Here is a 23,795-nt window from a genome sequence, read left to right as displayed (position 1 = left end):
CTAGTTCAGTATTCCAAACCACAATATTTTATTAGTTGAATGGAAAAAATACACATCAAAACATGGTTAAAGAACTATAACAATCTAATTAAGATAGCATATACCAAAGAAAACAACGATTATTTTCCTTGATTGATAAAGGAAAAGCCGTGAACAGCAACAGCGAACAGCGAACAACGAAGTAATGAATATCAAGTGGAAGCAAACAATAGCAGTGATACAAATGGAGAAGTGAATAGCAACAATAATTGAAGGAAGAGACAACCAAAACCACTAACCTGAAGAGCTGTTGGAGAATAGAGCCACTGTGAAAGTGTTATAGAGGCATATCAATTTAGAATCAAAACAAAAGTAATACACAAGCAAACATGCAATTTAGAATCTAAAGTGTTAGAGTCATATCACTGAACACTTGGCGTGCATGAATTCATTAAACAATAATGATCACAATCCAAGCAAATCAAATGCACGAAATCTTTAATTTTAAGCACAGCAAACCAAAATCAATCAATAATTATTAGCCAAATCATCAATAATACCAAACTCAAGAACTAAAAAAACATATTCAAAGTTCACTAACTATTTACAAAGCATGCCTATTAATGGAAAGGATAAGACAAATCCTGAAAAAATCAATCCACAAGCTATGATTGCCAAAGTAACTCATTAAGTCCTTAACTTATACAATATTAAAGGCATTAATATTAAAAAAAAAAATAAGAACACAAGCTAATAAGAAAAAGTAAAAAAACCCAATATGAGTAACTAAGAGAGAATTAGGTAATATTCAAATAAAGTTTGACCAAGTTAATTCTTTGGTTGACATGTATGCTAAATGTGACAGATTCGGGGAAGCAAATAAGTTTTTTGCAAATTTGGATCTTCAAAGTTTAGTTCCTTGGACAGCCCTGATCTCGGGTAATGTTCAGAAGGGATACTCTGAAGAATGTATAAAGCTATTCATTGAGATGCAAAGAGCTGAAAAGACTGCAGATGCAGCTACCTATGCCAGCATGCTAAAAGCCTGTGCAAATTTAGTCTCACAGGCTCTGGAAAAGCAGTTACACTCGCACATAATCATATTAGGGCACATATTATGTTTTTAATCAAATCAGGGCACATATTGTGAATTAGGGAGTATACAAATCAAATGTACAAATTCTTCAATTTTGAGTACAGCAGTCCAAAATCAATCAAGAATTATCATCCAAATCATCAACAATACCGAACTCAAGAACTAAAATAACATGTTCAAAGTTCACTAACTAAAGCTAATTCTAATTTGAAAATCCTAATTCAAACTAAGCTAAACCTCAAAATTCAGATTCAATTAAATGCAAACTAAATCCGAACAACAAAATCAAAATTAACCTAGAAACTTCATCAACTGCAAGATCAGAAAAAAGAAAATGAAACCTGGTGCGAATTGACAAAATGAGTTATAGGGAGAGGGGGGATACTAGTTGAACTCAGCATTAGAGCAGCTAGCAGTTGCAATGAGTAGAGGGAATGAATACGGTGGCGCAACAAAGATTGCCAGAATGACGCTGGCAGTGGCTATGAAAGGAGGGTTAACGCAGAGGAAGCAGTGGAAGTTAACGAGGGGTGCGGTGTTTCGTGGCTCAATGGTCAAGGATAAATAAAGAGAAAGGAAGAAGGACGAAAGTGTGGCAACAGGTGAACAGCAAGCAAGAGCGTCAGCAACGCAACCAGTAGCAGCAGCAGCCAACGAACAGAGTTTCTGACGAGAAGATCGGTTTAGAGAAGGATAGGCGATGGGTTTAGGGAACAAATATTGCATTAACAAAGCTTCTGGTGAGAAGCATAGATGATGGATTTAGGGAAGGATTGACAAGAAGGTTTTGGTTTGGGCGAGTTTAGGTCTTCATTTTGCGCCAAATTTTGGGAAACAATGAAAGAAGCGGCTATTTACCCACGATTAAAAATTTTTTAACGGGGTTTATAAAACTCTTGTAGATTAAAAATAGAAAATCATGTAAATTGAATTCCAAAAAATGAAAAGGGAGAAAGGACTTCTCTTAGTAATTTTGTAGGGGTTTATAAAAACTCCTGTTAAATAATTGCGGTAAAATAAAATATTTTTTGTATCGCACGATGATTCTAAATTGGATGAGATATTACTCAAGTCTAGTGTACTGACCTGCTTAAATATTATATTAGCGGTTTAACATATTCAGTGGCTTTTTAAGAGATTAACTTTTATAACTTTAATTTTAATCTTATACTAATAATTTATATATTTAAGTCGCAGTGTAATTTAATACATTGAGACAACAGGCAGCCATTGCAATTCCACATGTGGCTGCTACTATATACAATTCACATTTATTTCAATGTACACATTAATTATACTATACTTTATTGCTAGATTTTACATTTTTAGAAAAAATAATATCATATCTTCAGGATGAGATTGATTTTCATAATCGAATGTGAATCTTCTTATTATTATGATCGTCATTTGAATACTATCCAGAAACAACAGTTACTTTAAGTTCAGAATATTATTAGATAGTTATATAATAAGTATCTTTCAAATTATGTAATGCATACAAGTTATATCTTTGGATTTATCTTGAAAGCTAAAAATTAAAGTTAAATGATATTAGTTCTTTTATTAAGCACAGAAATAAACATCAAATGACTTAACAGTAGGTTCGATTAGCGAACAAAATATCGAATAGTAATAAAAGAATAACTGACGATTGGATTCTTGCCGGTAAAGAAATTCACAAATATAATCGCGTTGTAAGTATAGTTCTAAACCAATAGAGAATCCTTTCGTACAAAAATTTGGTTGTCACAAGTAACAAAACCCAATAACTCGAATGAAAATAATTTGGATTAATTAGAAGCATCAATGACATAAATTAAAGAAAGCAATCATAAGTCTGAAATACCTCAAATTATATTAAATAAAGAAATCAACTCTAACATGGAGTTCATAAGCCAAATTGAAAAGATAAATAACAATTAAAGTAATAGAATAAATAAAAATAGAAAATAAATTAAAGGAATATTGAACCTGGAATGAAGAGAAGTAGCCTAATCATAATAGAAATCCTAAATCCTAATCCTAATCCTAAATCCTAAGAGAGAGGAGAGAGCCTCTCTATCTAAAAACTACATCTAAAACCTAAAATTATGTATAATGAAGTTGTGTTCTGTTGTTTTAATGAATGGATTGATTCCCCCACTTTATAGCCTCTAATATGTATTTTCTGGGCCAAAAACTGGGTCAAAAATAGCTCAGAAATCGCCCCCAGCGATTTCTGGTACGTACAGGTCGCTGCAAAGTCATGCGGAAGCGTCGTCCACGCATTAGCGTGGATTGGGTTTTTGCCAAGTCACGCCTCTGCGTAGCCCACGCATGCGTGTCACCTGGCTTCGGGGCAGCTATAGCAAATTATATATCGTTGCGAAGCCCCGGATGTTAGCTTTCCAATGCAACTAAAACCGCATCATTTGGACTTTTGTAGCTCAAGTTATGACCGTTTTAGTGCGAAGAGGTCAGGCTGGACAGCTTTAGCAGTTCCTTCAGCTTCTTGTATTCCTTCCAGTTTTGCATGCTTCCTTTCCATCCTCCAAGCCATTCCTGCCCTATAAACCTTGAAAAAACTTAACACACATATCAAGACATCGAATGGTATAAATGGAGAATTAATATTTGGTCATTTAAAGGTCCAGGAAACATGTTTTCAATCATAGCACAAGATTAGGAAGGAAAATGTAAAACTATGCAATTAGTATGAATAAGTGAGTCAAGAATTGATATAAACCACTCAATTGAGCATAAGATAAACCATAAAATAGTAGTTTATCAATCACTTAATCTAAAAAATGTATAACAAAATATGACGTGTCTCAGGTAACATAAAATGCGATGAAAATAATAAAAAAAACTATATATCCTTTTGCAGTCGTGACTGTTTTTGTAGTATATCTTTCATATATGCATGTGCCTTATCCATAACTTCTGACTTCTTCATATTGAATTCCTTGCTAACGAAGTCGATTGCTAGCCTCATCCTATCATTGTCATTGACCTAATAATTTTAAAAAGTACGAAGCAATTAGAATAATATATTACATTTTTTCCTAATAATAATAAAAAATTTAGAAAATGAATAAGGTTGGTTACCGTGATGCCAAAATTATCAGTCCACCCGCACTCTTTCATCCATTGAGCAACCCAGATACCGCAGTCGTTACTGTTTAGTTAAATGTGTGATTATACTACTTTATTAGTTTAACCGAACACATGATTCGTACATAACAAAATGAATAGACATGACAGTAAATTTTTTTTAAAATAATATTATTTACGAGCCTTTCCTCTGTTGTGGCAGGTCAGACGGTTCCACGATACGAAACTTAAAAATCCGAGGTACAGTGATTTCATTAGAATTGTAGAAAGATTTATGTTCTAACATTCGTTCAATGAATATAGCCTGTGTGACATAAAATGTGGTTGGATATTGTGTAGTGCGAGCAATGTAATGGGTTAATTTTTATTACCTGTCTAAAATTGTTAGATTATAAAAATTTTAAAAATTATTAATTCGATATTAGTGTTAACAAATGAACCTTAATTTCAAATTAAACAAACTACTAAATCACTTACAAACCGAATATAGCAATGATCTTAAAATACAAATTCAAATCATAATTTCAAACAATGTGGTATTTTTTTTTTCATTATACACAAAACATTCAAAATTAGTAGAGAATAAAAGTTGAAAAACTAATTTTACTTTTAAAGAAATCAAACTAGACCACTTACCATGGTTTCAACTGATAATAGCCTGCCATATTTTTTGTCTGGTATTTTACAAGAATCAAGCACAAAGATCTTTTTTTTTTCATGTCTACGATCATCAGGAACTAATGCTCATTGAGGTCGTTGATGGGGACAAAAATCTACTTATTTACAAAATAATGAAGATCGTGAGTTTATGCTATTAAGATAAACATATATTTTGGATTAAATAAATCATATTTTATTTACTAAAAATTAAAGGTCTTACCCTTGACAAGTACTCAATTTTATACATGTAGTTATCTGCATATTGTTTCCTTAGTTGATTGGGTGGTCTGGATCATGTAAGTGCTAGTTGCTGATTATATTATCATAAAAAAACATGACATCAAATTATTCATATGCTGCTTGAAACTTAAACTAAACAACTTATCAAATACAAATTTTTTCGGGGTATTTTTGTACTGAAACTTACCGAAAAAGTTGTTAGCAGAAACCATACGGATGGCAATTTGTTAAGCTTCTTATGCTCTTGTGTGAGAATGCAAGTAAGGGAATTTATAACCTACAAACAAATACATTATATATTTTTAATTTTACGATACATGACATTAACATTTCGTACTTTTCATGTTAAATAATAAAAAATAAATATTTACATCTTGGATGACTTGTTCTCCTGAAATTAACGTGGCTAAACTTTCTCTATTTGCATATGAGGTACGAGTTGACACTAGTACTTCATCCCTTTATGAATACACATGCAAATATTTAGTTTAGAAAATTGTTGTTACCAACGTATAAAATATACTTGCATCAAATCGAATAGTGTTATAAGGATTTACCGATTAACTTGGAACTTTAAATCCGGGCCAAAAATATAAGCGGCACAAGCAAGCTCATCCGTCGTTAGAATCATGTCCTCCGGTGGTCTAAAACTAATGGGCATCCACTGCAAACACGAAGCCATCATCATGTGTAATTAAACAATAAAATTGAAAACAGTAATACTAAACAATGTCATCACAATACAAGTTCATGTTTTTATACACATACCTGTGGAATTTTCGGGCCACATGAACGCCGCGGCAGCGCAAATGATGAGGTACCCTTTTTACCAATATATATTCCTGTATTTGAATTCCAATCTAATTCAGATGATCTTCGTGGGGAGACATTATGTTTGAAGAGCTCCTTGAGAGTAACGTCATTTGCGTGGTTATCGGAATTGTTGCTATAGGAAAATTTGTGTAGGGTGGGTTGTACAACTATTTTATGATATTCTTAGGATCAAATGAATTTGCTCATTATTTTATCTATGTCAACTTTGTTATTAGTTTTTGAATTATTGATATTTGTCGTATTATTAATAGCTAAATTTTCTATGTACGAATTGTCCGATCTAGTTCTATTAACAGCGTACAATGGATAAGCCATTTGATTTTGTTTTTCGAGGATTTTCGTCAGAGAGGTTATGGCTGTTGTCATCTTATCAACTACATTAGTAAAAATAATTTCACGCTGGTAGTAATACTGGTTGTAGTTGGGTGGTGAGTGAGCTTCAACGTATTGAGACTGGTTCTTGTTAAGGGGTGAGTTCACCTCCTTTTGTTTCTTGTTACCCGTATTTAAACTTCCATGAACTGTATTTTAAATATTGCACATAACACACAAATTACGAACATATATTTAAAGGATCAACAGATACTAAATAATTAATAAATGTTAATATCGTATTCTAAAGAGTACATAAAATTTAATAAAAATTAATTCGTATAAAAAATTTATCACAAAAAATGTGATATTTTTTTTTCTTTTTAACTAAAAAAATACAGTTTATATCTTTTAGGCATTACAATATTGAAAATAATAAAATTGAAAGCATAAACATATAAACCGTTTTTTGTCTAATATATTCATAGTCATAAAATTGGAACATATATGAGTAGTGTAGCTTTTTAAAGGTGAAAAAATGATTACATTGTTCTTCACGAAACATACGCTAAAATATTAATCTAATACTTTTTTCCATGAGTTATGTTGCAGAATAATTATTTACACAGAAAAAATGATTCATGTTTTAAAAATTGTAATTAAAAACATTCTACAAATTTCAGAAAATGTTTAAAATCTTATACTAAAGATATGTACTAATAAATAATAAAACAGTTTTTTTTCTATTATATTAATTAGTACGGGATAATAATTAAGAATTAAATTAATGTTAAGAAAAACATAAAAGTGGGCTTAGATCTATTATTCACATAGACTGATCATAATATAACGACCATATTTAGTTGTACAATAAAATTGGACCGATTATCTTGATGATGTATCCATTATTTGTTTCAGTGTTCTTTTCCTCTACTTTATCCTATTCTTGTCCATGATGTTTATACAAGGCTCTGTCGATTCGCTTGTGACATTGATGGTAGATCTATCTCTTTCCTTGCTCGGCCTCCTACCTCTCCCCCTCGAAGACATGTTTTTGTGATAATAGTTAATTCAAGTTAAAATTAACTAAGATTTTTCTGGTACGAATAGCTAAATTATAGAAAATTTTGACTATCTATGATCTAGGTGCTCCGAATTTATAATGGCTAATGATTGAGTATTTTTCAAAAATTATAATTTCAAATATTGAATTTTGTACAAATCAAATTTAAAGTTACGAAATTCAATTTGTTTTCAATCTACATAATGTTGCCCACATTTGAAAAATACACTCAATTTTTAAATTTAAGTGATATTTTTCTTAATTTATTTTAAAATATCTTATTCAAATATTGCAGCGTGATAAAAGTATGGTGATTATTTTTGAAAGCTACGATTTATTTTCTGTTACATTATTTTATTTTCAACAGGGAACCGGCAAATAAACTGTCTGGTCCAACATGTTAAACCGCCAAATTAAATAGCATTTGAAAACTACTGAACCGAGCGGTTATCTGTCGGTTGGACCGGATCAGGAATCGACCAGTTCTTATAAAACGCTGTCGTTTTGAGTTTCAACAAAAAAAAAAGAAACAAACGCGTAAACGCATCTCCCTAACCTATCCCCCTTGCCCCTTGCCCCTTCTCCCAATACCCCCTCTTCGTGAAGAATTGAAAAGCTTAGATTGAAAATTGAAAACTTAGCGTTCTACATTTAACAAAAACTTAAGGTTCTCCCGCCACCATCTATTGTTGTCGGCGCCTCCGCGGCCTCATCTCTTCGAGCCACTGCCATCGCCTGTCCGTCGATCTCGCCCGCTGTTCGTGCTCTTCAACTCCTGCTTTCTTTTTTTTTCCTAGGTTCCTTGAATTGGATTGAATTTTTTTTAACTTTTGTTTATTTTCTTAAGTAAATGTCGATATGCTGCAATTTTTTCTAACTCCTATTAGTTAGTTCTGATCCGATGGTCTTTATTTGTTCTACCAACAATAGAAAAGATAAATAAAAAAAAAATTAAATACTCATGCTAAAAATTAAATATATCAATTTCTATTTTTATCGAATAATAACTTAATTGTCGTTTTGAAATTTTAAAATAATTAATTCGGTTCATTCAGTTAAAATTAGTTGACATTAAATTATTTTATTAAAAATATTTATGAAGCAGTTGAAGCTATGATGCTCTTCTAATTTAGTTCGAATGCCACTTACATTCAGCCATGTGTTCAAGATTATTTAGAGTTATCATGCTCTTCTAAATATAGTATACACTTTTGTTTCTCAACAGTGATTTTTTTTAAAGCAATAACAAGCACAGGATTTGAACGAATTGGATAAATAGAAAAAAAAAAGTTACAAAAGAGAGTTATTATAAAGGTTCGGTAATTTGTAAACATAATATTAATATTGCAATTAAGTCTTTTGTTAATTAATATAATATATATTTCGGAAAGGATAAAAATTATAAAAAATGGATGTTTAACTTTTTTTAATTAAATGATCAATTTAAATTCTAATTTACGGTGAAATTAATCAGTTAATTCATCTGAATTATATTCAAAATTTAAATTATAATTTGAAAGAAAGGCAACGTTTTTAAATTGAAATTTTAACGGTTTGTCACCTTGTGCAAAAAGTAACTTAAATTTGAATATTGTTAAAGGCCATCGAAAAAATCTTGTAACAAATTTTACATGTGTGGTCGAACTAATTAAAAAAAATCTAACTTAAACCTCGTATTGTTTAGAGAGTATTACTTTTTAAATTTCAAACGAGTATGGAAAACGTTATAAATAACTGTTAGAGTAATGTCAGTACTATTCAGCCTTTCCATTAATTTGTTTTATATTTTTCTGTTATTCATCCCTTTTCAGCACTCATGTTACGAATAATGCGACACCATGACTGGTCGTGCAACTAGGAGTAGTTCAAAGAGGTTCGTAATGTTAATTTTTTTAATAATTTTTTTGGTGACTAATTTTATTTTAGTTTAATTTTTTTAAAATTTATTCATTCCATACCATACCTTTTTTTATGTCTACGTGTTAGCAATTATTTATAAAATTTTAACTAATTATTAACTTATTTAAAACTCAATCTGATATTATTCACGTGTTTTTATTTTGTTTGAAGATTAAATTCAACGCAAAAAAAGAGATGGAAAGAAAACCACGCAGAATGAAATCATCACCGCGCAAGATGCTATTTGTGATGTATTTTCTAGATAAATCTCAATTTAAAGGTATTCCTGATTATTCAGTTTTAAGATTACCAATTCCAGTGACACATTCACGAATTGGAGTTCAAGTCAATGGGGCATACAAGAAAATAGATTATTAGGTTATATACTATTGTTCTTCGAAAATTTAATGGTTAAATTATTACACATTAATGGTTAAATTTTCACACATTAATGGTTAGATTATTAGATTATATATAACAAAAGGGATAAACTTAATTATCGTCATATGATTTAATGGTTAAATTATTACACATTAAAAATTATTCAACAGATCCTCATCTATTTAACTATCATGATAATTATGTTATACGAACAGTAAAAAATAATTACTAAATCGACCACTAATATTAGATAGAGGATACATATTCAAAATATATAAAATAATATATAAAAATATATAATAGTTAATACAATTAAAAAAAAATACCATTGTTAATTCAATATTAAAAATAAAAATGTGGAAATATGAAGTGAAAGTGTTTGATAATAGTCATTAGGGTTGGCTCAGGAGAAAAGAAACCTTTAATTTTTACTTGGACTCCAATTCGTGGGGGGCCGTGCCAGAAATGCCTGCTGCTCATGTCAATCCCATTTCGTGGCCACCACATCTGAATTAGAGAGTGTAAATCCAATTCGCATGCGCCGAAGTACTCCTGCGCATTTTCGAAACCATTTCTCTTCATGCGTATTTTGGGAAATAATATATTTGTGATATTTATTTATATAAAAAAGCGTATGTATATTGATCACTTATATTACGTAAACAAATTTTCCTAAATTTTATTTTATAGTCAATCTTTTCTAACAACAACTATGACTTCTTATTTTAATTTACTTTGTAAATTAGTTATTTTATATTAAAAGACATAAAAGCCCCAGATCTCTGCCGTAGTGATGGTACACTTTCCAATCTTCATGCTGAAACCTGCTACCACACGGCCCTCCCAGTTCCGGATAATGCCGCCACACGCCCCTCTACTTCCAGGTTAGAGCACCGAGCCATCCACGTTCAGTTTAAGCCATCCCTGTTCCGGCGGTTCCCATCCAATTGATTCTTTTTGGTAAGTCTTAAGGTTTTGGTACTGACCTCTGTTAGGTTTAGGGCAAAGTGATAATGATATGCAAGATTAACTGCAATGCGACTGAATTGAGTGTTTGGTAAACTATCTTCACTGAAAATAAGCTCGTTTCTGCTTTTCCAGGCTAAGTTACAAGTGGTGGTGAAAGTTATGGGCCAAGGTGTCCCATTAACAGAAGGAGAGGCTTCCAGAAGATTTTTCCTCAACCAGTCGTGGAAGGATTGAGAGAAAAAGGTGTCCTGGTAATCTCTGGGAATGATACTAGTCCACACTTTGCGAATAAAAGGGCAATCCCGCAAAACGTGGAGTATCGTCTCTTCAAACTGATGGCATCTGGGGCAGGTACTATCTTCAGTTATTCCTCTGAATTTCATGGTTAATAGTAAGTGAATATAGTAACATATGAACAATAAAAAACTGTGTTTAATAAAACTGAAAATGATCAAAATAAATATTTGTAATGTATATATTTAATATGCAGGCAACTAATCGTGATGGACAACTGTATGAGTTGGATGTCGTCAAATGTGAAGTTGAAAGGTTGCGTTCATTGACAATACCAGTAAGTAAAAATTATTTTATTAGGATTATGTTCATTATGAATAATTTGACTATGATTTCATAATTATTTATATTTCAGTTGACGTTTGAAATCCCCAAAGATATGCTCGTCAATGAAGAAGAAGCAATGGTAGCTATATATTTATATAATGCTAATGCCTCCCCCGAGTAAGTATCTTGTTAATATACATATAGATAAAAGTTGTTAGACATTTTATTTCATGTGGTAAGATTATTTATTTATTTATTTATTTATTTTTACAACAGCGAGGAAATACTTGTACACGAAGGTGTAAATGGTTGTAGAAGATCATTCGATGCACTTAAGCCTATGCGACAAATAGATGCTAATGTAAAACTATAAATTGCACTTTAAATTTTTTATTTTTCAAACCTCTGATACTAATTTTATTTGTTATCTTTAATCTTGCTAGATATTAACAATGGTTGCATGCACAATGACTCATGAGGAAAAAATTCGTTCCGGAGGTCCAAAGATATGGTTTCTTCCGCCTAGGGTCTCCGTAAGTCATATGAAGTCAAAGTTTACTATATGCTTTAATAAAATAACCAAATTGAATCACAATTTTCTTTGATTGTAAAACTTGTTAGGAACAAGCACTTTCGTTTGTCTATCCACCAATAGCTGTGGTAATGGACCATTCAGCATACTTATATGATGTTAGCAACTTATCAAAGGTAGCTAATGTATTTGTTTTAAATTTGAAACCTACCCATTTACTATCATTTGCCATGATATGTTTTTATAATCTTGAGTTTTTGTGATTTTTAGATTTATGTACCAATTAAGGACAACTTTAAACATTGGTACTTATTATGTGTTGACGTGAAGAAGAGAAAGTTGATATGTGTAGATTCGATGCAACAAAGATCAAGGAAAACCATAAGGGAGCGACAGATTCGACTAGTGAGTTATTCATGCTTCTAAATTAAATTTGTTGACCATAACTCATTTAATTTTCAACAACAATTACTTACAATTATATTTCCTGTCAATGTAGGCAAATTTCATTGACTGGATGATTCATGAACAATTGCTCGATGAGAGAATAGAAGGTAAGTCAGATTTGGATGAAGTTGCATATCAACTCGGTGAATTTCGGATCTACTATCGACAGAATCTTCCACAACAAGAAAACGCATAAGACAAGTTACTATATGAATTTAAGCAAATTCAAATAACTATCTAAGGAAGGTGAAGCTAATATTTTAATACGTATGCCTCAGGTTTGATTTTGGGATGTGGGTTGCTAGATGGCAGCTATATGCTGAGGCCAGGAATTCATTTATCATACCAGTGAGTATAACATTATAATTGCTGACATTGTATCCTTATTAAATAGAATCTTCACTAATTTATTAATTTTATAACATGTAGCCAGTGGATGATACTTCACGCATGCGATTGGCCTTAGATTTAGTGCTGAGCAATTACAATAAGGCCAAAGAAAACACCATCGATGCCGCAAAGAAATTGGTCACCAAAATAAATTGAAATGCAGCCATTTATTATGTTCACGATATGAGTTTTATTAATTTGTCTAAGTAAGATATTTTGAATTTCATACATTGATAGTGTTTGTTATTTTATTTTATTAAGACTTTATATTAAAGCCGTTTTCATTTACTTGTTTTTAATCCTGTCATTTATTTCGGTGGTATTATGTTGTTTCCATTTGTTTTACTAAAAATGTAAAATAAAAAGATGAAACGTTGCAACCTCATTATTGAACGAAGGGTTACACTAAAAAAATTACAAATTTGCAGAAGTTATATAGCAAAAGTTTTAAAAACTCCCGCACATTAACCCAAAAACTATTTACGCCCTTCGTAATTTAATTGATAGCGGTTTTTGTTCTAAATAGTAGGGATTCTAGAAACCCCCAAAAATTAAAATCTATAAAACTCAAATTATTCTCTCATGCACAAACCCGCCAAACCAAAACCCCGAAAGCCCCAAATCCGTGAAACCAAAAGCACCCACCAAATTTTGTGACCCTCTCCTCAACCTTTCCTGCAAATTGGCCACGACTTCTACTCCCCCGAGGCTCATCGCTGTTCATGGTGGCCCTCTTCTCCAACTGCTCTTCAGGTTAGTGGGTTTGGTATTCTCTTCCTTCAATTGCTGTTGTTATTAACATTTGCTTCCAGTTCGCATCGCTAAGATTCTTCTCTATTTGTATCACTGCTATTCTTCGCTTTAGGTTGATGTTCGTTGGTCTGTTGTTCGCTGCTCGTTAGTGTTTGCTGCTTCGTTGTTCATTGTTCGCTATTCACTATGGTTGTTCATTGTTGACGGCTTTTTCCTTTATCAATCAAGGTAAATAATCGCTATTTTCTTTGGTATATGCTATCTTAATTAGATTATTCTAGTTTTTTAACCATGTTTTGATGTGTATTTTTTACCATTCAACTAATAAAATACTGAGATTTGGGATATTGAACTAGAACAGAGTTATGTTGTTCATGAATTAGAGAAGAGTTTTTCATCCCAATAATCATGTTATGTATATAGTTTTTCGCCCAATGATAACAGGTCTGGTCTAATGTTATGCATTATTCTCTTGCAGGGCTCCACAATTTGCATGTCTTGATTACCTATGATTCCAAATCTGATATCTTTCAAGCAAGGTAATTATGAAGAATTACCTTAATTGTCTAATATTGAACTTCTATGACAATCTACAATAAAGGAACACATTGTGCACCTAATTTTATATATATTTATTGCAGTTGGCATATGATCAGTCTCAAAGAGTAGTACTAGTATATAGTTTTTTTATGGAACGTGCTTTATATGCCTTAATTTTCCTTATTAGCTTTTGGCCTTATTTTTTTATTTTTAATTTTAACGCCTTTAATAGTGTATAAGTTAAGGACTTAATGAGTTTCTTTGACCGTATTAGTAGTTTTAAATTTTGAGATATAATCCAAATAAAGAAGCTAGTATTAGTGGTTTAGAATTTTGAGCCAATAACGGGAATCCATCTTGCATTGTTTCTTCTAGAGTTCTTTCGGTGCTTCTTGAATTCTTATTCAGATAGCATATGAAAATATAATGTCTTTTGGAGCTAAATTATGAAGGTTTTAATTTTTTAAGCATCAAATAGGTAGTTTACTCTAACTTAACTATGCCTGGATTTAATCTATTGGTGAAATGATAAAATTATATTCACAGGAAATATTCGGAAAGCTCATGAGCATTGCTGTCTGGGCATTGCACTTAAAAGGAGTTGTGTATGTAGCTAACATTCTAGCCACTCTCAATTGTTATTGCGACTGCCATAGAAGTTGTATTCCTTAGTGATACTCTGCACATTGGAAGGTACCACTTGTTCAATTTTGACATGGAATAACAGATATACTAATGCATAGTTGATTATGTTAGTTTGCTTAATTGTTTATTTGCTTTAAATTTTTTCTTGTTTGCATTTTGCATTATAATTGGAGCTGTAATAATATCAAATTAGCTTTTACAAGCGGTTGATAATGTTCCTCTTTCACAAAGCTATAAAATTGTGCATCAAAACGTATATAATAGTCATAATACTAGTACAAACTCTTATATTCTAATTCCATTGACTTGTATTCTAATTCCTGAATGCCGAAAGCTTTAATGGAAGATTATTAATTTTAATAATTCCTAGGGTGCATTCGAACTTGGATGCACATTTTGCCCAATAGCCATCAAGTACAATAAAATTTTATAGATGCATTTTGGAATAGTCACAAGTAACAACATATACTCGAGGGGTTAATCATTCTGATCTTTCAATTTTTTTGTATTTTTGTTTTAGAATTTCTAGTTTTCATGCATTTCTAGGTAATCATTCACTAAGCATCTGCTGCAATTAATGATATCTTGAGATGTTGTCTGTGATGTTTGGTACTTGGGGCCACAAAATCGGAAGCCATGAGAGGCATCCATTGATTTTGCAGAGAGGCATCCATTGAATTTGTTTGTGATGATATGCAACATCTTTGTTTAGCTTCAAGGAGTTAAAACTTGAAACAGTGTTTAGTACTTTATTTCAATGATTATAGGGTGAGAGATAATCTCAAAATGTGCTGGCTGATTCATGGGATGGATACTCAAAGTACAAATTAAAATGTAAGGAGGACTTACTTCTCTCATGTTCTATTATCTGTTTTGTTCTTGTTCTTTATTAAATTGGTTTTATTTTTTTCATCAATCTTTTTATGAATGTAATTTTCATGACTAATTGTGAGAATGAAAGCAGATTGTTTTTAAATGGGTGTATTTGGCTAGTTTGTTGGATATAATGTATGTCTGAATTTGTTATGACTTTTTTTTAATATTGGGTCACTGATTATATCGGTTAAATACAAAAAGTAAAAGTTGAGTAATTACTCATAAATTAATTAGTATTAATTTTCTTATGACTTAAAATAGTTAATAGATAATTAATTAATAATATATACCAATTGAATAATTGTATAAATAAAAATTTAATTTATAATTTCACAAAATAATTTTTAAAAAGATAATTATGTATATATTAAGAGTACAGTACTCACAAAGATATGTAGTGAGTACTAAATCATATAAATAAAGACTATTTTTTTAACTAAATTATTGTCATTTTTAAAATCTAACAAATGATAAAACAATTTATTTTTATTAAAAGATTTATTAAAAATTTTTTTACTTAAAAATTACTGAACTTTTTATTATTTATTCAAATTATATTATTTTAGCTAAATAAATTTTATCTTTTTAAGTAGCTCAAGTATTAGAATATTTGAATTATCTTTATAATTTTTAATTTTATCTAAATTTAATTTTTTATATTTTTAGATTTAATTTTAAAAATTTATGTTAATGTTAGAATATTTTTAAGAAATAATATTATAGCTTAATAAATCTATTAAAGACAGGTCGGTTATGCCACGTCAATGTGAGCCAATTTGGTGATAAATAGAAGACACGATTTAGCGTTAGTAGTTAAAATTTGGTGGCTAAACTCCATTTTTTTGGTAGTGTACGTGATCATTTTTCCAGTAACATTTTAAACATTGTATTTTTATTCTATGTCTTATGTTGTCCTATTTTAGTAAACGAAAAAGGTGATAACATAAAAAGAAAAGAAATTTAAAAAATTTAATAGTAAATGAGTAAAATGACATAATCTTCCGAGTTCAATAAATGTCAAATCAATCAATGAATGCAAACTATACAAAACAAAGGTAATTAGTAAATGGTACAAAATTACCAATCATCCTAAAATCTAATCATCTTCAATCTGCCATTCCAGTTTCAGGGGCCACAACAGGAGACTCAGTTGTTCTAGAACTCATCCCAGACTCTTCGTTACTTGTAGATGCACAAACTGGGATATCGGGACCAGGACTTGATGTTTTCACTTGTCAGTAAAAGCCAATTTAGCTGCTGAGATTGGTGTTGTTCCACCACCAATGTTCCTATCTTTTTCCATCTTCTGCTGATTTTTCATACTGTCATGTCTTTTGCGCTGATCACAAACCAAACGTCATCTTCCATTACAAAAGTATAAAAATAACATAGTTTATAAATCCAAAACACAATATGCCGAATCACCATACAACGAAATTCTAAACATAGTTATAGTATGAGATACCTTAGTGAGGATGTCAAGATAGCTGCTGATATTCTTTTCTGTATCATCGTCTACCGGCTCCTTTGGGATTCTACCAGAAACATTAGGACAACTTTTGTTGTAGTGCCCTGTCACACTGCAGTTTGAAAACCTTCTACGTTGCCTAAATTTTGAGTTTTCTTGGGAGCTCCCTTACTCTTCACCACCAATGGGTCAACAACGTAGTCATCGTCTAAATTACCGTTGCGTGGATTTTCACCTCACTTTTGGAGTTTTGTAATTGTGTTAACAACATCATTCATTGCTTCGACAAAATCACTTGAGTTCTTACTTGCAACATCCATCAACCTAGAACACTCAGCACCCAACACACCCAAACGACACTTTAGTACCTTATCAGAATCACTTGGATCATCGACGTTTGACTTCATGAAATCGCTCTTGGCATTCTTCATCCAACACTTGCACACTAAGCGTTCTGGAATAACTTCAACGTGTTGGTGCTTTAGGCATGTGAATATGTGCATGCAGGAAATCCCTCTATTTTCGAACCACAGACACTCACAACGAAGCATACCCCCAACTCTGTCAAACTCAACCACATGATCAATCTCTGGCATTCCAAAATTGTTACACTTGAAGTATAGTTTTCCACCATCCTGAATTACCAACTCTGTATTCATAGCACAAGCACCCTCAATTTCCTTCCTGACCTCCCGGAACATGTTACGAGTGAAAGTCTTTGCAGCAAAATCTTCAAGTGTCGGCAAAGAAGTCACAAGTACTGGATCGGTATATTTACTATTGAACTCTGCAACTCTTTCATTGTTCTTGTAATGGCTAACAACGGTCTCCATGTTATTGATGAATTCTAGAAGGGTATCTTTCTTTCTCACATATGCTTTTATCAGAGAGTTAATCCCTTCACACTGGGATGTTGTCCTAATTCGCCCAAAAAATTGGTCCCTCAAATATCCAAGAGCCCATAAATTCCTCAACTTATAAGTTTGGTCGACCCAAGAGTTGCTTGATAAGTTATACCTCGCCACCATGTCTCCCCACATGACCTGAAACTCTTCAACACTCACATTAGCATAAATCAATTTCTTGAAGTCATTTAAAAATTCACTGTTCTTAACCTTCTCGCATGCATTCCTATGTAAGTGCCATGCACATAGTCGATGTGTTGCATAAGGAAAGACCTGTTAAATGGCTTCTCTCATTGAAAGATCTCCGTCGGTGACAACTGCCATAGGGTGTTTATTCCCCATTGCTTCCAAAAAAGTTTCCAAGAGCCACTTGTATGAACCAATATCCTCATTATCAAGAAGACCACATCCAAATATGACGGTCTGTCCATGATGATTGCTACTAGAAAATATCACAAGTGGTTTATTTTAGACGTTCCTATTGTAAGTCGAATCAAATGTCAAGACATCCCTAAAGCACTCATAATCAATACGGCTAGTCCCATCAGCCCAAAACAAATTTTCCAATTGATTCTCATTACTTAATGTGTACTTGCCAAAGAAATAAGAATCATTCCCATCTTTACCTCTCAGGTAGCTTATTACAGCATTTGCATCACCACCCTGCACCTTTTCCTTCCTATGTTGAGTAATGAGGTTGTACATATCTTTTTGGTTGAATGACAAGTTTGCATATCCACCTTTTTGAGCAGCCAAGTATCCCAAAATGTGACAGGTCCTGATGCCTATGTCGTGCAAATTCTTCGCCTGAGCTTTATCCGAGACACTGAATGTGCGATACTCAAGCATCATGCTAACATCGAGTGGATCAACTAATCCATGAGAGTGCTCTTCGTAGAACGAAACAACCTTCCATTTATGAATTTTTCTATCTAGTCTTGCACGAATTCTCGCCCGGCAACAACTTTGAGTTAGGGGTCGGTGGTCCCTGATTCTTTCGTCCTTTTCAACCTCTTCCTTTCTTGAGCCCGCCCGATTGCAAACAATTTGGCGCATAATTACGCAACCATCGCTATCGCGTCTGACTTCATCCAACCTCACAGCGAAACCGTGCATCATTGCATATGTCTTGTAGAATCGATAAACAGCTTCCTCATCTGTAAACTAAAGTTGCATGATATCTTCTCGTGACAGCTCTACTATTCTTTTATCTTGAGGTCTACTTCATCAGCCTCCGAATCGTCGTCTAAGAAATCTAGATCGTCTTCTCTTGGGAACTCCTCATCGGAGTCTGTTCTAAAAAAATCGCTATCCGACGGCTCCATCTCCCAAAAATCAACATATACCTGCAATTTATAAAAAAACAAACACATCACTACACAATTAACATTTCACAGATATGTAGACTAGAAAAATTACCACTAATTCACATAAAATATAGCAACACATTTAAAGAACTAAAAGATTTTAATACAATCCATCCAATTGTATTTACTTTTATGTCCCCCATTTGGTTGACTAGCTTCTTTGTATCTTAAAGACCTAAGCAGAACAACATATATTTAGATTAATTTTTTTTTAAAATGAGCATCAATGATTTCTCACTTTAGAATTTCAATTATCATGTTCTGTACAAAGTAGAAATGACATTCTCACCAAAGATAAAATGAAGGAAATGTATGTAACAATGAAAACATGTGGTAGTGGCACGTTATGTTCATAGAAACAATATAGATAATAAATATTAAAAATTGATTCAAATGAGTCGTATAAAGGAAGACAACACTGAGTTGGATGCATTTTAATCTAATGTTCAGGAATCATGAGAGCATGCACAAGAAAAAGCATTCAGCTTCTTTTTATTTCTGGCTGGCTGCTACCCATTTTTATTTGCTTCATAATCATTCAATAGATATACATAATTAATATCATACAATTTGTTAAGGCATTCTCTACTTCATAACTTCTACTTCACTTCTTTCGAAGGAAATGAGCAAAGTGAAAATTAGTTTAGAAAGTAAGCAGCACAATTAAATAAAATAGAAATAATTCAGATTAAGTAAATACTTTTAGGAGATTATACACCAAATCTAAAGCAGAAAGCATCCTCTTCCATATGAAAGTGATAGTGAAAGGGGCATTGTGTGTAACAGAAGAATACCAGCAAACAGGGACAATGCAAGAAGATAAATTAAAAAATCAAAACACAACACCAACAACAACACAACATCAGCAACTATAACAAGATAAAAGGTTCAGAAAAATACGACAACATCCAAGGTGTTTATGATCAAAATTAAAGCTACTCTTATTCTAATTACCTATTTCAATTCCAATTAACTCAGAACAAAATTAAAAGGCATAAAGCAAAGAAAAAGATATAACAAAAACCTAATTACAGAAGTAATAATTATTTTAATGTGCATTTTATATTAGTGGCTTATTTTAGTAGATGCCTTGCATGGTTAAATTGAGATATAGTGATAAATTACCACATAAGAAGAAAAATATATAAATGTAAATAACCAATGAGGATAAAATAAAAATAAATGGACGGTATGATTTCTTCAATCTGGTAGAAATCACTTTCTCATTTACCAAACCAACTTATATTTAATAAGGACAAAATGCCACCATTACATTTGTTTTTCAAAAGTTCTGTTTGGGTGTATAAAGATGGCAAGACCCAAATTTGATGAAACTTTTGAATGGAGGATAGGATCTAGACATCCATCCCAATTCTCTACTGTTCCACATTAAAATTGGATTTAGAATGACATTGGACAATCCACCATTCTACCTACACAATCATATACCTTCAATTGATAACTGAATGCACCCTCCACTTTGTTAAGATTCAAATCCATCCTAAAGTGGAAAATTCCAATAGCTTTCTTCAAGGCGAAACATTGAAACTACCAATTCAAGTCTTGTATTTGTTGAGATGCTCGCTCTAAATAGATAAGCAAATTTCCATAACTAATGAGCCCAGTCATTAGTCTTATAAAGCAAAGTTTTCCAGAGGTATCAATTTTGAAGGACAAGCAATATATTTTCCCATACAAGAGACATAATATCATCTGATATAAATAATATATGAATTGACAAAATAGAGAAAAATCCTTGTGGCAAAAAATACTCGTTATTTTTAGTAAACAAATTTAATCAAGTTAGTCTAGTAGCTTATTAATACAATAGAAACCATTAAAAACAAGAAAAAAATAAATTGTAAATCTGATATAAAGAGAAAAGCAAATCCACTTTTACTACTCAAGTGATCAATGATAAAAAACTAAATGAACAGAGACAGGGAACCAAAAACTACTAACAGTTATAAACAAATTAAACATAAACTGATCTAGCATTACAAATAAAGAAATACCATCTTGAATATTACCTATTTTGTGGAAAAGTCTCACTAATTTTTTCTAAATGAAAATTTAAATTTTCATTCAAGAAGAAAAAGGGTCACCTTTGGGGTTGAGTATCTATGCCTCTAAATAACATACATAACACATTTTTATAATCTCATATTTCCAATCAGGCTCGTCCATATCCAGATCCAAATCATTTATACATATATACATAATGGAGTTTTATTAAACAAAATCATTACATATTTATACTTTTAGTATACATAGCCATATGCAAATAAACTGCATAATCCACATCCATGCAAGTTTTTTTTTTCAATCTTACCCATCTCTTCATCAGATTAGAGTAATAATTTGAGTAAACAAGTCACACCTTCACTTATCTACATGATTATATCCTTTCCTTTGAATTTAAAATACTAATAAAAATATATAATGATTCCCATAAGTGTAGATAAATTAATCCATCAATTTATATCATGTTTTAAAGGTGTCTATACTTGTGTAAGAAGAAATGAAGACACAAAGCAAGTATCTAATTGGTAAGATAAATAAAGTCCTATTTTGTTTTGAAATTTTTATATTTTTAATTTATGTTTTGGTTGTTTTTTTTCTCTTTCCTTTTTTTAAGATTTAATAATTAAAAAATATGTTATTCATTGTTTTATTCACAAAAATCTAAAATTAGAAAACAAAATACAGACAGTGTAGGCAGGAATTTAACTCCAAAAGGCCCAAAGCATGCCAAATATATTGAAGGCAGAACTAAGATTATTATTAAAGAACTAAAAGATTTTAATACAATCCATTGAATTGTATTTACTTTTATGCTTCCCATTTGGTTGATTAGCTTCTTTGTATCTTAAAGACCTAAATATACATTCTTATTCTTACTTGGAACATGCTTCTACTTGCAACATATTTTCATATTGTTGTTTTTCTTCAATTGCTAAGTAGTATCCATCAAGTTTGTTAAAGTAGATTATGCAAATACATAGACATGAACAATAAAGTAGTCAATTTAGTTCTAAGAATCTTAGTTGTAAAAGAGCCATCAATAACCAGTACTAGAATAAAAAAGAATTAACTTCAGGTTATGCATGCATATGTTAAAAGAACTTACTCTTGGTGTATATTATTTCAAATTTTTCAAACCAAATATAGTAATAACTTGGAGAATGCACAATTGCACTTGGTGCGTGCTAATAAACTAAATGCACATCAAACAATGATATAACTATAAACATAATAAAAGGTAATATATCATAAGACTTTGACTAATTAGCTTATTGATCTTGACATAGAAAAGTGCCTATAATTTCATTTCTTCTCCAACTATACAAAAAAGCATGAGGGCCTAACTAATAGAAGATATAACTCTAAAAAAGCTATAAAATAGTTGGCATGTTCTTTCTAAAATTGATCCTATTAAAAGGTTAATTTACATTACATAGGTTGTGAAGTAATGCAATAAATTGTCCTCCTTTTTGTGCCATACTATATAAAAGAAAAAAAAGAGTATATAACTGTGTATTTAGAGTATGTGTTAGTATTTTCTCTAAGAATGATGTTGAAATTTCCAGGGTAAACGGAAAGAGCAAAATTATAAAATCAAATTAGTAAAGTCACCCAAAAAAAGATAACTACAACAACAAGAAAAGATCAAAGCAATTAAAAGTTTTAGGAATGAAAAGGGAGGTTTTTTTTTTTGTGACTAATGAAAAAGGGAGGTTTTAATAATAAACTTAACATTTAAAAATATATTTTTTCCTAACTTCCAGTATTAGGCAATAAAATTGGATTCAATATACTAATGCCTGTGCATCTTAGTTCAAAATAGAATCAGCAGAACCCAAAATTTTGACAATTTATAACAATATATAATGCCAATACATGGGTTTGGTGTCCAAAATTCTTTTCCAATTTTACCCTTCCTAATAATCTATCCCACTATATGTCAGTTATTCCATATTAAAATTCCACTACCTCATTCTCTCTCTTATCACATACATTCACGTTCTCTCTTATCTCATTAATTCACAATCATGGAACTTCTATAATTATCTCTTTCCTCTCTTACTATCTATCATCTCAGATTACTGTTTATGCATAATAGAAAAACTTTTTTCTTTTCTTATTCATCTTCTCTTGCATCCTTCTCACTTTACTTAGATATAACATAAAACCTAATATCTATAACAATATATAATGCCAATACATGGGTTTGGTGTCTAAAATTCTTTTTCAATTTTACCCTTCCTAATAATCTATCCCACTATATGTCAGTTATTCCATATTAAAAAACTTCAACTACCTCATCCTCTCTCTTATCACATACATTCACGTTCTCTCTTATCTCAATAATTCACAATCATGGAACTTCTATAATTATCTCTTTCATCTCTTACTATCTATCATCTCAGATTACTGTTTATGCATAATAGAAAAACTTTTTTCTTTTCTTATTCATCTTCTCTTGCATCCTTCTCACTTTACTTAGATATAACATAAAACCTAATATAAGGATAATTTGTGTCTAAATTTAAGTTTCAATATTGCTCCTAAAAATAATTTATTATTAAAAATTTTTTTCATCAGTTACGTTAAATAAAAAATTTTCTATCCATTTTTTCACAGTAATCTGATTAAGATTTTTGTATTGGATATAAATTATTGATGCAATTTTTTTTATTTGGATATATTTTTAAAGAATAAAAATAAAATAGTTCAATAGGGATAATTTTTAAAAAAATAAATTTATACAGAATAATTTTTCTC

General features: G+C 31.2%; 2 protein-coding genes across 2 annotated transcripts; both read right to left on the bottom strand.

Annotated features, from left to right (window-relative positions):
- Positions 16,499-17,766, bottom strand: LOC107609771 (protein FAR1-RELATED SEQUENCE 9-like). The gene is made up of 3 exons (XM_016311797.1): positions 16,979-17,766; positions 16,736-16,850; positions 16,499-16,609 (listed from the first exon to the last, which is right to left on the bottom strand). Exons 1-3 carry the CDS (start codon positions 17,764-17,766, stop codon positions 16,499-16,501), a joined length of 1,014 nt encoding a protein of 337 aa, XP_016167283.1.
- On the bottom strand, positions 18,112-20,510 carry LOC107609760 (protein FAR1-RELATED SEQUENCE 5-like). The gene is made up of 3 exons (XM_016311785.1): positions 20,460-20,510; positions 18,867-18,989; positions 18,112-18,807 (listed from the first exon to the last, which is right to left on the bottom strand). Exons 1-3 carry the CDS (start codon positions 20,508-20,510, stop codon positions 18,112-18,114), a joined length of 870 nt encoding a protein of 289 aa, XP_016167271.1.

Source organism: Arachis ipaensis, chromosome B01 (genome assembly GCF_000816755.2).
Source record: "Arachis ipaensis cultivar K30076 chromosome B01, Araip1.1, whole genome shotgun sequence".
In the NCBI taxonomy this organism is placed as follows: Eukaryota; Viridiplantae; Streptophyta; class Magnoliopsida; order Fabales; family Fabaceae; genus Arachis; species Arachis ipaensis.
The sequence above is the reverse complement of the archived record's forward strand: the minus strand, read 5'-3'. Positions and strand labels throughout refer to the sequence as shown.

Coding starts and splice junctions, on each gene's coding strand:
- LOC107609760 (XM_016311785.1), bottom strand. CDS start 20,510: ATGGATTTGAATCTTAACAAAGTGGAGGGTGCATTCAGTTATCAATTG. Junction 18,990..20,459: donor CATTCAGTTATCAATTGAAG/GTATATGATTGT, acceptor TATAAATTGCAG/GTATATGTTGATTTTTGGGA. Junction 18,808..18,866: donor ACGATTCGGAGGCTGATGAA/GTAGACCTCAAG, acceptor ATGCAACTTTAG/TTTACAGATGAGGAAGCTGT.
- LOC107609771 (XM_016311797.1), bottom strand. CDS start 17,766: ATGGTGGCGAGGTATAACTTATCAAGCAACTCTTGGGTCGACCAAACT. Junction 16,851..16,978: donor ACAATTACAAAACTCCAAAA/GTGAGGTGAAAA, acceptor TTCAAACTGCAG/TGTGACAGGGCACTACAACA. Junction 16,610..16,735: donor ATCTTGACATCCTCACTAAG/GTATCTCATACT, acceptor GTTTGTGATCAG/CGCAAAAGACATGACAGTAT.